At 37.5% G+C, this 13,209-nt stretch overlaps 2 protein-coding genes across 3 annotated transcripts in view; both read right to left on the bottom strand.

Moving 5' to 3' along the window:
* Window positions 1-13,209, bottom strand: part of LOC114360485 (Kv channel-interacting protein 4) — a 120,870-nt gene that overhangs the window by 4,249 nt on the left and 103,412 nt on the right. For both annotated transcript variants that reach the window (XM_028315207.1, XM_028315208.1), the window contains 3 exons: window positions 9,597-9,791; window positions 1,732-1,805; window positions 628-840 (listed from right to left, as the gene is read on the bottom strand). In XM_028315207.1, the coding sequence (XP_028171008.1) occupies window positions 628-840; window positions 1,732-1,805; window positions 9,597-9,791 (482 nt within the window). The remainder of the gene's footprint in view (window positions 1-627; window positions 841-1,731; window positions 1,806-9,596; window positions 9,792-13,209) is intronic.
* Sumo (Small ubiquitin like modifier) lies at window positions 2,223-3,916 on the bottom strand. Its single transcript, XM_028315209.1, has 3 exons — window positions 3,722-3,916; window positions 3,490-3,606; window positions 2,223-2,797 (listed from the first exon to the last, which is right to left on the bottom strand). Exons 1-3 carry the CDS (start codon window positions 3,737-3,739, stop codon window positions 2,657-2,659), a joined length of 276 nt encoding a protein of 91 aa, XP_028171010.1. The 5' UTR covers window positions 3,740-3,916; the 3' UTR covers window positions 2,223-2,656.

Genomic DNA, 13,209 nt, shown 5'->3' with positions numbered 1-13,209 from the left:
AGTACATACACAAGAATAGATAAAGAATCAAGTCTATTATTGCACAATTGAAACATTACATACATACATATTTATGTTATTACACGTAGTACATACCTACTTATTTGTCTATCTACTAGTGTGCAAGTATAATTATTATTAGAGGATAAGAGTTCGCTGGCCATGTTTCATTTATAATTAAATGCGGAGGAAGGCAGTTTACATTGCAACTATGTAACTAACTAGGCGCTTGCCGCTCATACTTAGTTTTAGTGGCACGGCAAACGCGCCATAGTGGCGCCACTGCAGCGCTTCCTCACGCCTTTCAGTCTCATAAGAAATTTGATGGCGATGACAACGGATCTTTTTTGGTTTCGATGTCCACCACTGAGGGACAGAGCAACTCATTTCTTCTCAGTGTCCACCAGTAGGGCCCAACGGGAAGATTTCAGTAGCGCTGTCCCTCACTGGTGGACATTGCAACTTTTTTTCTCGATGTCCACCAGTGGTGGACAAATAGTGGGGGACATCGGGAATAAACGAGCTAGGCTACCTAGCCATAGGGGGTTCTAGCAGAGGATCATCTAAGGGTATTCGTATTTGTGGAATAAGCAACAAACACGTGTATTCTGATTTGTCATCACTCACCTGAAATAGCCTTTCAACTTTTTCTCGGATAATTTCTTCATCTACCGACGGGTCCACGATTCTGCCCATGAGGTCGTATATCGCGTTGACGATCTCGGTCATTTCTTCTTTAGTGATGTACCCGTCTCCGTTTATATCGTACAAGGAGAATGTCCACCGCAGCTTTTCTTCCAGCGTGCCCCGGGATAGTATCGACAAGCCAGTTACAAATTCCTGTAAGAAAAAAAAAATGTTCATTCATCATCATCTCAGCCATAGGACGTCCACTGCTGAACATAGGCCTCTCCCCAATGCTTTCCATGTTACCAGTGTTCTGGAGTGGAGGCCGCGTACCGGAAAACGCAGCGTGGGACGTCCACCCACAAGGTGGACCGACGACATCATAAAGGTAGCAAGAAAGCGCTGGACGCAAGCCGCTACCAACCGGGTAACAAAATTAATATTAATCTAAGGAAAATTTCGACGGGTTCTTCCAGTGTCCAAGTAGCTCAGTTGGAAGAGCAATCGCCCGGCAAACGAAAGGTCGTGGTCGTGGGTTCGATTCCCGCCTTAGTCAGTTCGATTTTTTGCCCGATTCGATTAGCCCTGCAGAGGCCACCACATTGATAAAGAGTGGTGAATCCATCCATATTCGAATGGCGACAGTACCTATCATTTTCGCGCCTAAACATTGTACCGCAGCCACGTGCGCAAAGGCTCGTATGCATGTATGTCTACCTATAAGACATAATAAAGAAGTTTTCTTACCTCAAAACTTAACAGTCCACTTCTATCTTGGTCCAACGTGTTAAACACGAAGTGTGCGTATTGTGCAGTATTTGCTGAAAAAAAGGAAACATTTCTTTTATACTCTGAAAACAGTACCTATTGTACATCTTTTATGGAGGGTTAACAATAGGTTATANATATGCGCGACTTATGTCACCCCCTGATGCTTGGCATCCGGGGCGGACCGCCCCCACCGCCCCCCCCTTACGCCGCTACTGTGGTGAATCCACCCATATTCGAATGGCGACTCTGTCTAAACATTGTACCGCTGCCACGTACGTGCCAAAGGCTCGTATGCATGTATGGCTACCTATAAGACAAACGAAGTTTTCTTACCTCAAAACTTAACAGTCCACTTCTATCTTGGTCCAACGTGTTAAACACGAAGTGTGCGTATTGTGCAGTATTTGCTGAAAAAAAGGAAACATTTCTTTTATACTGTGAAAACAGTACCTACATCTTTTATGGAGGGTTAACAATAGGTTATAAATTAAGGGTTTTTATGAAATATACCAAGTTGTACATTGATGGATTTAAAAACTATAAAAATATACTGACCTGTTGATTCACTAAAGGGTTGTGTTTAGGTAAATATCAATTACAAAAAGTTAAATGTATTAGAAAATAATAAAGTGCTAATTAATTACGAATATTTATTGAAGAACTAGATATTTTTGATATTCATGGGAATTACATTAAAAAGTTAATCTTATTAATCACTACATACATTTAAAATTTATTATTAATGAAAATAATGTATTAAATGCATTACATAATAATATGTTGGTATTATCAGGAAGTTATAAGTAGACAAATTAAAATGCAGCTAAGTTATTACAATTACTTTATTTCAGAAGGTAGGTACATCATCATTGGAAAGAGACCTCGACAAATTGTATGGACACGGGTCCAATAAATTAGTGTACATACAGAAATTGTGAAATCCTTAGTACCTCAGCATTAACAATACTGGCGTGTCAACTAAAAATTATCACATAATATTGTTGTTACTGTCGCTTTTATTTGGCTTATCTCAATATTCCAACCTAAATTATGGTGAAAATTTCAGGATGCACATAGCTGTGTGGTATGTGTTCAATAAAAGGCCCAGCGTCGCTACTGTGTATCCTAAAAGTTTCTCTAACGTCTTTACGTTTAGATACCAACTTTGTAATTAAAATTAACTTAATGTAATCATGTTTGAGATGGGTACACCACAGCGATCTTCCCATGGGAAATGGACAGTTCCTTATAATACGAATTACACTAAACGCGCTCCACCGGTCTGCTGCTGATACACTTCTATTGTGTCTCCCTCTTCCATTTCCAATGATGTGGGCGTGTCATTCTCATTGATAGGCTGTCCGTCGAATCTGAATCTTACTACTTGCATTGATAGACCCTGTAATAAAAAATAAACATATGAAAATCCATATTCAATTAATAAAGTATACCTTATCTATCAAAACTTTCATTTAAAAACTAAAATAAATTCTTTGATCATCATTAGCATCAAACATTTTTTTTTGTTTTTCAATAAAAAAGAAGTTTTGACTATGAGAGATTTGGCGATTGAGGTGAAAAATTGTATGAAAAGCCAGCTAACAAAGCAACAGTGCTGCTTCTTATTAAGCCTGTAGTAGGAAAGATGTTGACGAAAGAGAGCATATTCATGTTCAAATTGTGTCTTATAAATTAATCCCGGGATAATCTTTTGATACTGAAAGGGTGAATTTAATGTTGTGAAAGCCAATTACAAGATATCAATATTTTAGATAATCAATACCAAGATAAACGATAAAAATGATGTTGATGAAAGAGGGCAGTCATATTCAATTCTATCTCTTTCACAACAGAATCCTGCCTTTGCCTTTTACGATTTGAAAGCCTAATTAATATTGGTGGATAAGTAATTAAATGTTAGGGGGCATATTTTGCAATGAGAACAGTATTTTTTGGTTATACCAGCCAAAAATATTTCCAGGAGTTTGTTTATTTTGATTTAATCAAAACGATTATTGTATCATGTAGACTTCCTGAAGAGGAGTTCTCTGGGAAATTGCACAATGTGCTAAAAACTATGGTAATGCTTACCGCTCTATCACAATACGCATTCATCAGTTTCCTCAACGGTGTGTGCTTCTTTATTTTGAACTGGACAATGGCATTATCCTGACCTAGTACTTTAAGATTAATGTGTTCGCTTTCACCCTGTAAACAATAGAGAATGCATTTTAGAATTACAATCGGTAACCACATTCATGAAACGCCATGTCGGTGAGACACTGTAATGTAACGTTTACTGATAATACATTGACGCACGTACCTTTTTCTCGTCAGACATTTTGGAGAATTGTTTGTTAAGTAACTAATAGCACAAACGCAAGATATTCTTGAGTAAATCCGTAGAATTACACACAAAAGACACACTACTGACACTTCGTACTTCGGTGGCGTGGTAATGGCGTCCGGTCAAAAAGCTTGGAGGAAGCAGTGCTGCCAACACATGCGCAGAAAAAACGACGCAAATGGCGCGCATCTGCGCAATGATGTCAAAACGTTTTGTTCACCACTTGATAACAAATTCAATTAAGAGAATAGTATTTTTGCATGGTTTTATATCATAATTTTACAATTAACTACAAACGTATTTATAAGCAAACTTTTTTACAGCAATCTAAATAATTTTGCATACTTAAAAACGTTTAGTTTTTGCATTGAGTCCGTGACATGGCAGTTTTGAAAATGACATTGCACTTAACTAGCCCTAGTAGTCGACTAAGAAGTCATTATTTAAATACTTAAAATCTTTATTTGATATAATAATGTGACTAATTATAAATAATGACTCAAAAACATTAAAATACTTCATAAATACATCCAATTAGGACTTGTATTATTTCCTAGGGTTTAGCCAACCTACTAAAGTTAACGCTAGGGCTGTCACTTCTATCGATACTTTACAGGAAATGGATAGTGTTGTACCTTATTGACGATGATCGCTTATTGTTGTTATTTTGATGAAACTTGATAAATTATTTTGTTGAGTCTTAGACACGGTTAAAAATCTTAGTTTATCAAAGTAGGAGCAATACATCTTCTTGTTTGGAGCTAGAAAAGTTTAAATGCTTGGAAGAGATACCTTTAACATTTAATTATTAATTTCCTTGACTTCGCTGGTCATATTCACACGATTGATGAACTAAGTAAGTTTATTCTTGAAGCGTTAGATAAGGTTAGATAAGTTAAATTTTATTGAAGAAAAATATCACAACGGTCTTTAAATACCGTTAGTTTGCTCACTTTACAGTCTCAGTGAGTTTATTAAGATAAATTTTAAGGAAACAACAAACCCACAACGCTGCTTCGCGTTTTTAGAGTTCCGTACCCTGTTACTGAGACTCCGCATATCTTTCTGTTACCAGGCTGTATCATGAATGAATATCATGAACTGTGATAGCTAGACAGTTGTATTGTAACAGATGATGTATCTTTCTGTTGCCGCTGTAACAAAAAATGCTAAAAACAGAATAAAATAAATATTTAAGTGGGGCTCGCTAAAACTATCCCATGGTTAATTTATGAAACAATATTTTTTGCCGCTTTTTTGCTCAAAAATCTTAATTTCAGGAACTAACTATTTACATTACCTATTTGTTTGTACGGAACTTTCGGTGGCCGAGTCTAACTTACACTTGGCCGGATTTTTATGATCAAAGAACGTTAAACATTTGAATTTCGTTTCGCTCCTTGTAAGATTTTCTGTTTTGAGAAATTAAACCTACATACTTAGCTAGGCAAAGAAAAGTGTGAGAGAGATTTAAAAACAAAATCCAAAAATAAATTAATAACGGTACCTAATTTAATAACCTAACGGTCTGAGCCCCGATTACGGTAACTTTTATAACGTCTACAATCCAGACGCGTTTCTGATTCTGCGATACGATTGGTCAAATCAGCTGACGTACGCTGTTGAACGACCAATCGTATCGCAGAATCGAGAAGCGTGTCTGGATTGTTGACGTTAAAAATTACCGTAATCGGGGCTCTGGGTTCAATTTTCACGTGTCTTGTTTTAGCTATAAACGTTGTGAAGGTCTCAATAGGTACGGTAGGATATCACGTTCAATGAAAATTCCAAATTACTGTCATTTGTACTAGGTATTTGTGATCAAGTCGACCAGTAGCCACGTTAGGGCAGTTGCGAGTAATGGCCACCAAACCCCTATTTATTGTTCGAATTTAAATTCGAAACGTGACTCGACTCATGGATTAGGCCGGTATTGATACTGAAATTGGCGTTTTGTAATGGTTTTCATTTTACGCATTTGTTTCTAATTGGCAAAAGGGTGTGAGATAAAAATAATAATAAAAGTAAAAGGAATAATATTTAAGTAACAATTATTAATAGTGTATTTTACACTTTGACTTCTGGTAAACTTTTCTTTTCTCATTATTATTGTCCGGCTTTTGTTAGGTTTTTTTATTTGGTTGCCGCGCCAGGTGAAAGTCGAGCCACAGAATCATATTGGGCAACCGATGATACGATGATGATAGTACTCACTCATGAGCAATTGCACTCGTCACATGGTTTATACACATGGCGTTATAGTAGGTAAGTTATGTGATATGTCCATAGATTTAGCGACGTGCGCTTTTAAATTTTTTAGGGTTCCTTCAGTCGCTATGTCACTAAAAACCTTTTCAAATGGTCATAACTTAATCCTCTGTCAAAGGCCGAGCCTTTTGGGGGGGATTTTTCATAAGGTAAAAAAACCAGCCCTATAAGTTCACAAAAAATATTGACGGAATTTGAGTCGGTACTTAGGTAATTCTATTCAGCGTAGGTATTCAACTAGGTAATACAACTGTACTAAACCTTTAGAAACTGGTTTTAATTGGCCATTGAATGAAGCGTTTCAATAAGGTCTAGAAACGGGAAACTCGATACCCATTCAACGCCGATAAACGCTTATGTAGGACTTTAGGGAGTCAATTTAGTTTTTATTCTGTGGCTTCGTTAACGGTTCTCTTTGCATTCATTCAAATTGCCTTCATCAACGTTCGTTTCTATTTGAATTTGGGAGGCAATTTGCGGTCGATTGCGGTGCGTTCGGCGGACTGGGCTATGGGCAGGTTTTGGAAACTAATCTACAGATGGAAAAAATGTTTTTGTATTCAATAGCAATCAAGAAAAGCTCTATGATGCGCAAACGTGCGCTACTTTACGTAGGACAACCATGGTTGAATTTTGTTGAACATGAGATCCTTATAAAAATCTGTCTTCCTTATCCGTTCTGCAAAATGTAGGATGTACAAGTATGAACGGAACTTCTTATAGATCAGTGCAACTCCAAATTAAGTAGCCAGATCTAATATTATAAATTATTTCGTAAAAGTATTATTATAAGTTCCTCTTTCTCAACTTTCATGCTTCTTCATAGAGTTCGAAGTAAGCAATGATGGAATGCCTACAATAAACCTCACATTCCAAAAGTTGTACCTTTACCTCGATATCTACGTGGTATTATTTTCACATCCCAGCGATTAACTCCACTCGTATACCTATTGAGCAGTATTTACAAAATCTTGCTGCTTTTAAGTAAATCGGCTTTCAACGGTGGATGCTTTAATAGCAGCTGATCCATTACCATTTCCGTGTCACGAAAACACCGGCAATGCTTTTACAGCATCTCTTCAGGCATAAAAGCCTACATTTATGGCAGTATCGATCACAGTGGATATTTTTTATCACTTTATTTGAATATTTATACCTTTTTTTGAACATTAGAATTGCGCTATTTCCTGTTAATCAATATTCAAAATAACGGCGTGGATTTATACTACTGCGGCAGGCCTTGCACTAATAGTTTTGGCAGCGCTTCCACCCATTTCAGTACATCCAGATATAGTTTTTCTTTCTGTATACCTACATACAAAAGTGAGAATTTCCCCTTTTTCACTTGCCAGTGCTGTTTTGTTACTGATCATTTACGATTCACCCAAGGACAATAATTTAAGTCCCGAAATAGTCTGCCAAGTGTTTTCTTAAATTAGACTTTATTACATGCGTAGGAGAAATGATTATTGTAGTAAAATGCAAGGGTAAGGCTATTGGACAGCTTGGCCGAATGTAAAGCAGTAACCTATTGGTGTCCCGTGCCCGACCACTCAACTTGATGGGTTTATATGATTATGTGATGCGTTTTTCATGTCCCCATTTTATTCCTTTAGTACGGTCGGTGTCTTTTATTAACATTCCTCGTGCAGGCGATATTTTGACTCTACCTTGTCTTGGTACGTTTAAGTGAAGTTGTTGAGCGCTGCTTTCTTTTGGAACGTGTTTACAATAGTAATGGCAGGTTTAGCAGGAAAGTTTTACGGAAAATACAGAGTTTATATTATATTTTATTCGGAGAATTTACTGTAATATTATCAAACACTTATCTTTTAAGAACGTTATACTTACCTAAATGATAGTTATTAAAACTTATTTGAGTGTAAGTGCAAATTAAACTTTTGGCGTGATTCTTTATGCAAAAATTCTGAAACGATATAGTTATCAAATACTGAGTAACAATCAACTACCGAATAAATACTCCGACAGGTACGAGTAAATATTCCATAATGTACCTACACCACACATACTACTTTGGTCCTGGCAGGATTCGAACCTGCAAACAGTAAGTTACAAGGAAAGAACGACTTACAATCTAGACTTACTTGTGATACTGCGTCGCCTTCGATGTTCTACTCGCCGTCGTTACACAAGGTAAATAAATGACACATTTTACTTTTAATTATTTATTTTTCAAAATCCAATAAGTAGAATTGGGTTATCCGGTGTCCCTTATAAGCGCGTAGAGCGCTTGTATCAAGGAATTTTCAGGAAGTTTAAAAAGACACAGGTAAATAAATACTGAAAATATGTATGTGACTCAAACTGACCGAAAATAAGAGAAAGGCAGGTGGTAGGGCAAAGCGCCCTGGAAAAGGCCTAAGTACAGAATAAAAGCTTTGACTTTGATAGGAATATTAATTTTAGAGTGCCCAGAATTTGAAGCTAACGACTGAATTTAAAATTATACTCGGCTTTTCCCGTGGTAACGAGAATATTTTGTTTACCATATTTTATTAAGGTAGGACAAAAAAATATGATCTTTTACGCATAATTACATTATTCATTTTTTACATAAAAATGTAGGTATTTATTTAAAGTTAATGTTAGAATTTACCATTAACTAATTATAGAGCTTAGTTTTCTTCATTAAAAGTTTTCCAGTCAACTTGAAGTCATATGACTAATGATTTGAAAAAGTGAAAACTCGTTATCTTTGTCATTTATTATACAACTGTCAAGAGATGGATCCTCGAGTTTGTTCGGGCTACATTATTCACAGGGCCATTGTCCCGGCCATCAGCTGGGTTGGAATCAAATGTGTGCTCGTTACAAACGGGCAATTTCGGTAATATCTAAGTTAGCATCTTTAGGACTTCAATTTGCGTCAAGCAAATTTTCCCGCTCCTTTATGCCGTGACAAATAGCGCACGTTGAATTGAAGCTTGGTGCTTACTCCTGAATTGTATTTGGAAGATAATTTACAGATCGTCATTCAAAGTCATCACTCTTTTGAAATGATTTTTACGAAACTGCGTAGATACCTTTATCATGAGAAGAAAATTTGTTTTGAAACTTACCACCTTACAGTAAATAATAGTAAGAAAATAAAATGATTTTGAAGAAGGTTATCTTCAATACTCTCGGATCTTTCCATTTATGCATGATTTATGTTTTAAGATCTCTTTAAACGGATTTTCTTTTTAGACTTACCTCCTTGCTGAACTACTGCTTCATGAAGACTGGTGGATATAATTTGTTTCTTATTTTAAAAATTACTTTCTTCTCCAATCTGGTTCAATGAGGGGCCTTATTGAACCCTAGTCCAGAAACTATTGATTGAACCCAAGTTCAGAAACTTATGGGATTCAAGTTTGGATTTGCACGTAAGATCTCAGTTAATTACTTACCTCATTGAGTAAAGAATTCTGTATTTTTCAACTGCCAAGGTCATTCAGCTTCACACCCACTTTAACAGGCCAGTGTGGCACACACCTTTTAGTTAAAAATTGTTTTAGTTCATGAACCGTCAAACAGAAGATTCTTTAGGAATCCAGACCCTATCTCTGCAAAGCAGACTTACCTCCTTGCGGGAAGAACTGTGAGTATATGACTTTGAAGGTGTCTTCCTTCACGACTCCAGTGGGGCACTCTGCCTTGAAGCCCCTGTAGAGGCGCTTCAGCTCGGGCTCCGTGAACCGGGTGGCTCGCCGCAGGGCTGCGATCGAGTCCGGCCGGTACCGGGGCAGCTGCTCACCCAACTCCTCGAGTTCGGAATCTGGAAAGAGGGAAAAGGTGCGTTGAGAAAACAAATGACAACAAATACCGCTTGACTATTGTGGTGAGCTCACTCGTAACACAATATTCGAATTCGTGGCGAATATTCTTAAAAAAAAATTGCCAGGTGCGTGTCGTACCACGCGCAGTATAGACAGACGGACATGACGAAACTATAAGGATTCCTTGTCAGGACTACGGAACCCTAAAAATGGCGAGCTGGCTTTATCTTAGGTATGACGAATAGTCATAGTGTTTACCGAGGCTTTAAAGCGCAAGGATTAAAAACTGTGAACACTTTGCTTTGTAGAAGCAAACTTTCAAGCCACTCTCCTACCCCTAGCTAGACAAAATTACAAATGTAGTTAGCTCCGGTATTTTCTGTAGGTACTCGTAGTTATTTCACCCCTGAAGCGATTCCGAAATTAAATGTTACTTTAAAACTGTCTTGAAGTTACTTAATTTGACCAGGCTCTAGTTATAGCTTGCATTTTCAATCCAATTTTACAAACAACACGTGTCGAGATTAGAGTTACAATATCACACAAAAACTAATTCAGTCTACAAAGTAAATCTTCACCGTGTTCCGACTTGACAACTAGAAACAATTGCTCATGAATACGCCAGTCACGAGCCAGCACAACAGACGAATCATAACAGTACAAAGTTTGTATCGCCGAAATCTAGATTGTCGCGACGAATTCCTGGAGAGAGAGAGCGAGAATCTAATTAAGATCTCAATGTGAAATAAATTAGTTTGCCGTACGTTTTAGTCTAGTGCAGAGAGGGTTGAACTCTACTGACAGTGTTCTAGAGTTCGATTCCCACGTAATTAGTTTAGTTGTTTTTGTTGCCGATTTTATTGTAGAGTTTGATCATTTCGAAGGGGTTCTATATTCTTTTTAGCGGAGAAGCTAAGCTTTTAATCAGTAAATTAGCCGCAACATTAGATACTCAGCTTCACAGACAAACAACAATTTGAGCCACTACGTAAATTAAGTTGTATATCTGGCCAAATTGACAAAGTTATATTGCCGGCCCAAAGGTGTGCACTACTAAAAAGTTGGCGACACCTGGCCGTTGTTTGCCGCAATTGTCTCTTCTCACCGAGACACTACTCCCCAATAATGAGACGCAATGCGGCAGCTACGCGCCCCTGCCTTTGGACCAGTGTTTCTCAAACTTTCGGTTCCACGAACCCCTGTTAGTTTCAGGTGATAGCGAACCCTTTAACTAGCTAATTGGGTCCCCCCTTTTCACTTCTCAAAAAGTCAATTATAAGCTGGAACCATTACGTAAAACTTTTCGCGAACCCCCTACCGTCGAATATCGAACCCCTAGGGGTCTGCGTACCCCACTTTGAGAAACCCTGCTCTGGACGAAGGAATACCAGGTGAATTCACAAGTAACCGTTCGATAGGCAAAGGATTTGTTTGTTTCGTTTATGCGGCGTGCCTTTATCTTTATAGGGACGAGATTTCAGGTTTCATATTCGACGTTTGTTATTTACAGTAAACGTGGGCCGGGAATATTGGGTTTCGTCGGAGGCTCGTGCCGTGATTTGCTTGTAGCCTAGGCAATAACATACGTATGGAAACTGTAAAAATAAAGAACAGATTCTAGGGTTACAGTATAAAGGAAAATAATTTTTAATCTCATTATTTCAGATGCATTATATTCTGTGCCCTGCAGCAGCGTTTCTTTACCCTTGACAGCGTGTACCATGTGAGCTGTACAGGCTAAAGTTTTTAGATAACTTTGACTGCAAAATGCAACATTATTGTTGATTATTACAAAGGCAGTTCATTTGATTTTATATCTAGCCTAAGTTTATAAATGCTGACTAGGTATAGGTACGAGACAGTCGACAACAACATAAGTAAGTAAAAGACTCACTTTGCAATAAAAATGTCTCATTAACTCTATGAAGCACATGATGTCGTGGCCTAAGTGCCCGAGCAACTGCACGCAGGAGGATGCTGCTGACAACGCCACTCTTGTAGCGGAGTTTTAGGCTAACACTGTGTAGGTTTGTTGTCGACACGGTAAAAGAAGAAGAACAAGATAAAAATTCTAAATCACTTTCCCAAAGCAGAACACGACACAACCCAGCAAGATTCGTTTGCCGCTCGTTATGGTAATAACGCTATAACAAGTGTGCGCTGTTCAGGCAACTTCGACGGTAATCACGGGCGATATCATCGCGTCAGCTGCCTACCCACGTCCCGCACGCGTTGGTCATGAATATCAATGACGTTTGACACTTCGGCTGGTGCTTCAACCATTCTAAGCCTGTATTTTGACATATTGCAGTCACTTTTGATTTTCAATATCTGGCGATCACGCTACAATTGAAAGCTGCTTTTATTTAACTGAAGCCTACTTTGGTCGTAGTAGCTGAATTAAGTCATTAACTTATGAACCACAAATTTCATTTTTACCACGACCGGTAGAAAATTTTTGTGTAATAACTCATAAGTATTTATTCCAAAGCTAATTAAATTTATCATAACGAAGCATTTAAACGTTCATTACATGCGTGATTACCATGAGGGCCCCGTCCTTTTAAATACCCGTTTTAATCGGAACCAAATCCTAAGGGAAGACCTTTAATAATTTTGAGTATAATTTAATTTAGTATTTATCCCCGGCTTTCCGGGGACTTTATTTTCCAGGACGTCCCTACTCAATGAATTTATGTTTCTACCTGGTTTGTTTCAGTTTTTAAAAACAGTATCTTATTTAACAGTATCAATTGATATGTTTAACAATATTGCGTAGTTTAAACATTTTTTACTTACAACATTCAACAGAGACAACATGTCCAAACACGCAATCGGCTTTTTAGTCGATCTTTAAACGGAGTAATGGAGAACATTTCTCGAGTAACAGGACAAAAGCTAACGAATAATAAGACTCCTTGATCTTGGAGATCAAAGAAACGGCTTAAAGGTTACGTACAGTTACTTATCTCGAAATAATCAGTTCTTTAGCATTTTAGAAACTCGTTATTTGAATGTTACGATGGGGAGGCGATAGCTGTTGATGCTGTTTCATCAATATTACCTTACATTATTAACCAATATCAAAATGAAAAGATAACCAATTCTACTTAACCGTTGTACAAATACTAAATACAGAGGCATGGTATTTCAACGACACTAATAAAATATTTTTCATTCCGTTTGTGAAATTTGTTACAGTCCATTTATCTGCAATACATTACGAGCATATCAAATGCAGCTCAACTCTACCGGTTTTCCCAATTTGTAAAACTAATAAAATCGCCGATAAAATTGTGCAGTACAAAGCGGAAGCTGACGATCATTAAAAGGCCTCTACGTCAGTAAACCCCGCTTTGAGCAGGGCTGCCAATTCGGACGGAAGTTTAAAAATAATGAGCTGTTAGTAAAAGTTTA

Source organism: Ostrinia furnacalis, unplaced genomic scaffold, assembly GCF_004193835.3.
Source record: "Ostrinia furnacalis isolate ACB-3 unplaced genomic scaffold, ASM419383v2 OfSCF5054, whole genome shotgun sequence".
Lineage (NCBI taxonomy): Eukaryota > Metazoa > Arthropoda > Insecta > Lepidoptera > Crambidae > Ostrinia > Ostrinia furnacalis.
Note: the sequence above shows the minus strand (reverse complement) of the source record. Positions and strands in the feature narration are given on the sequence as shown.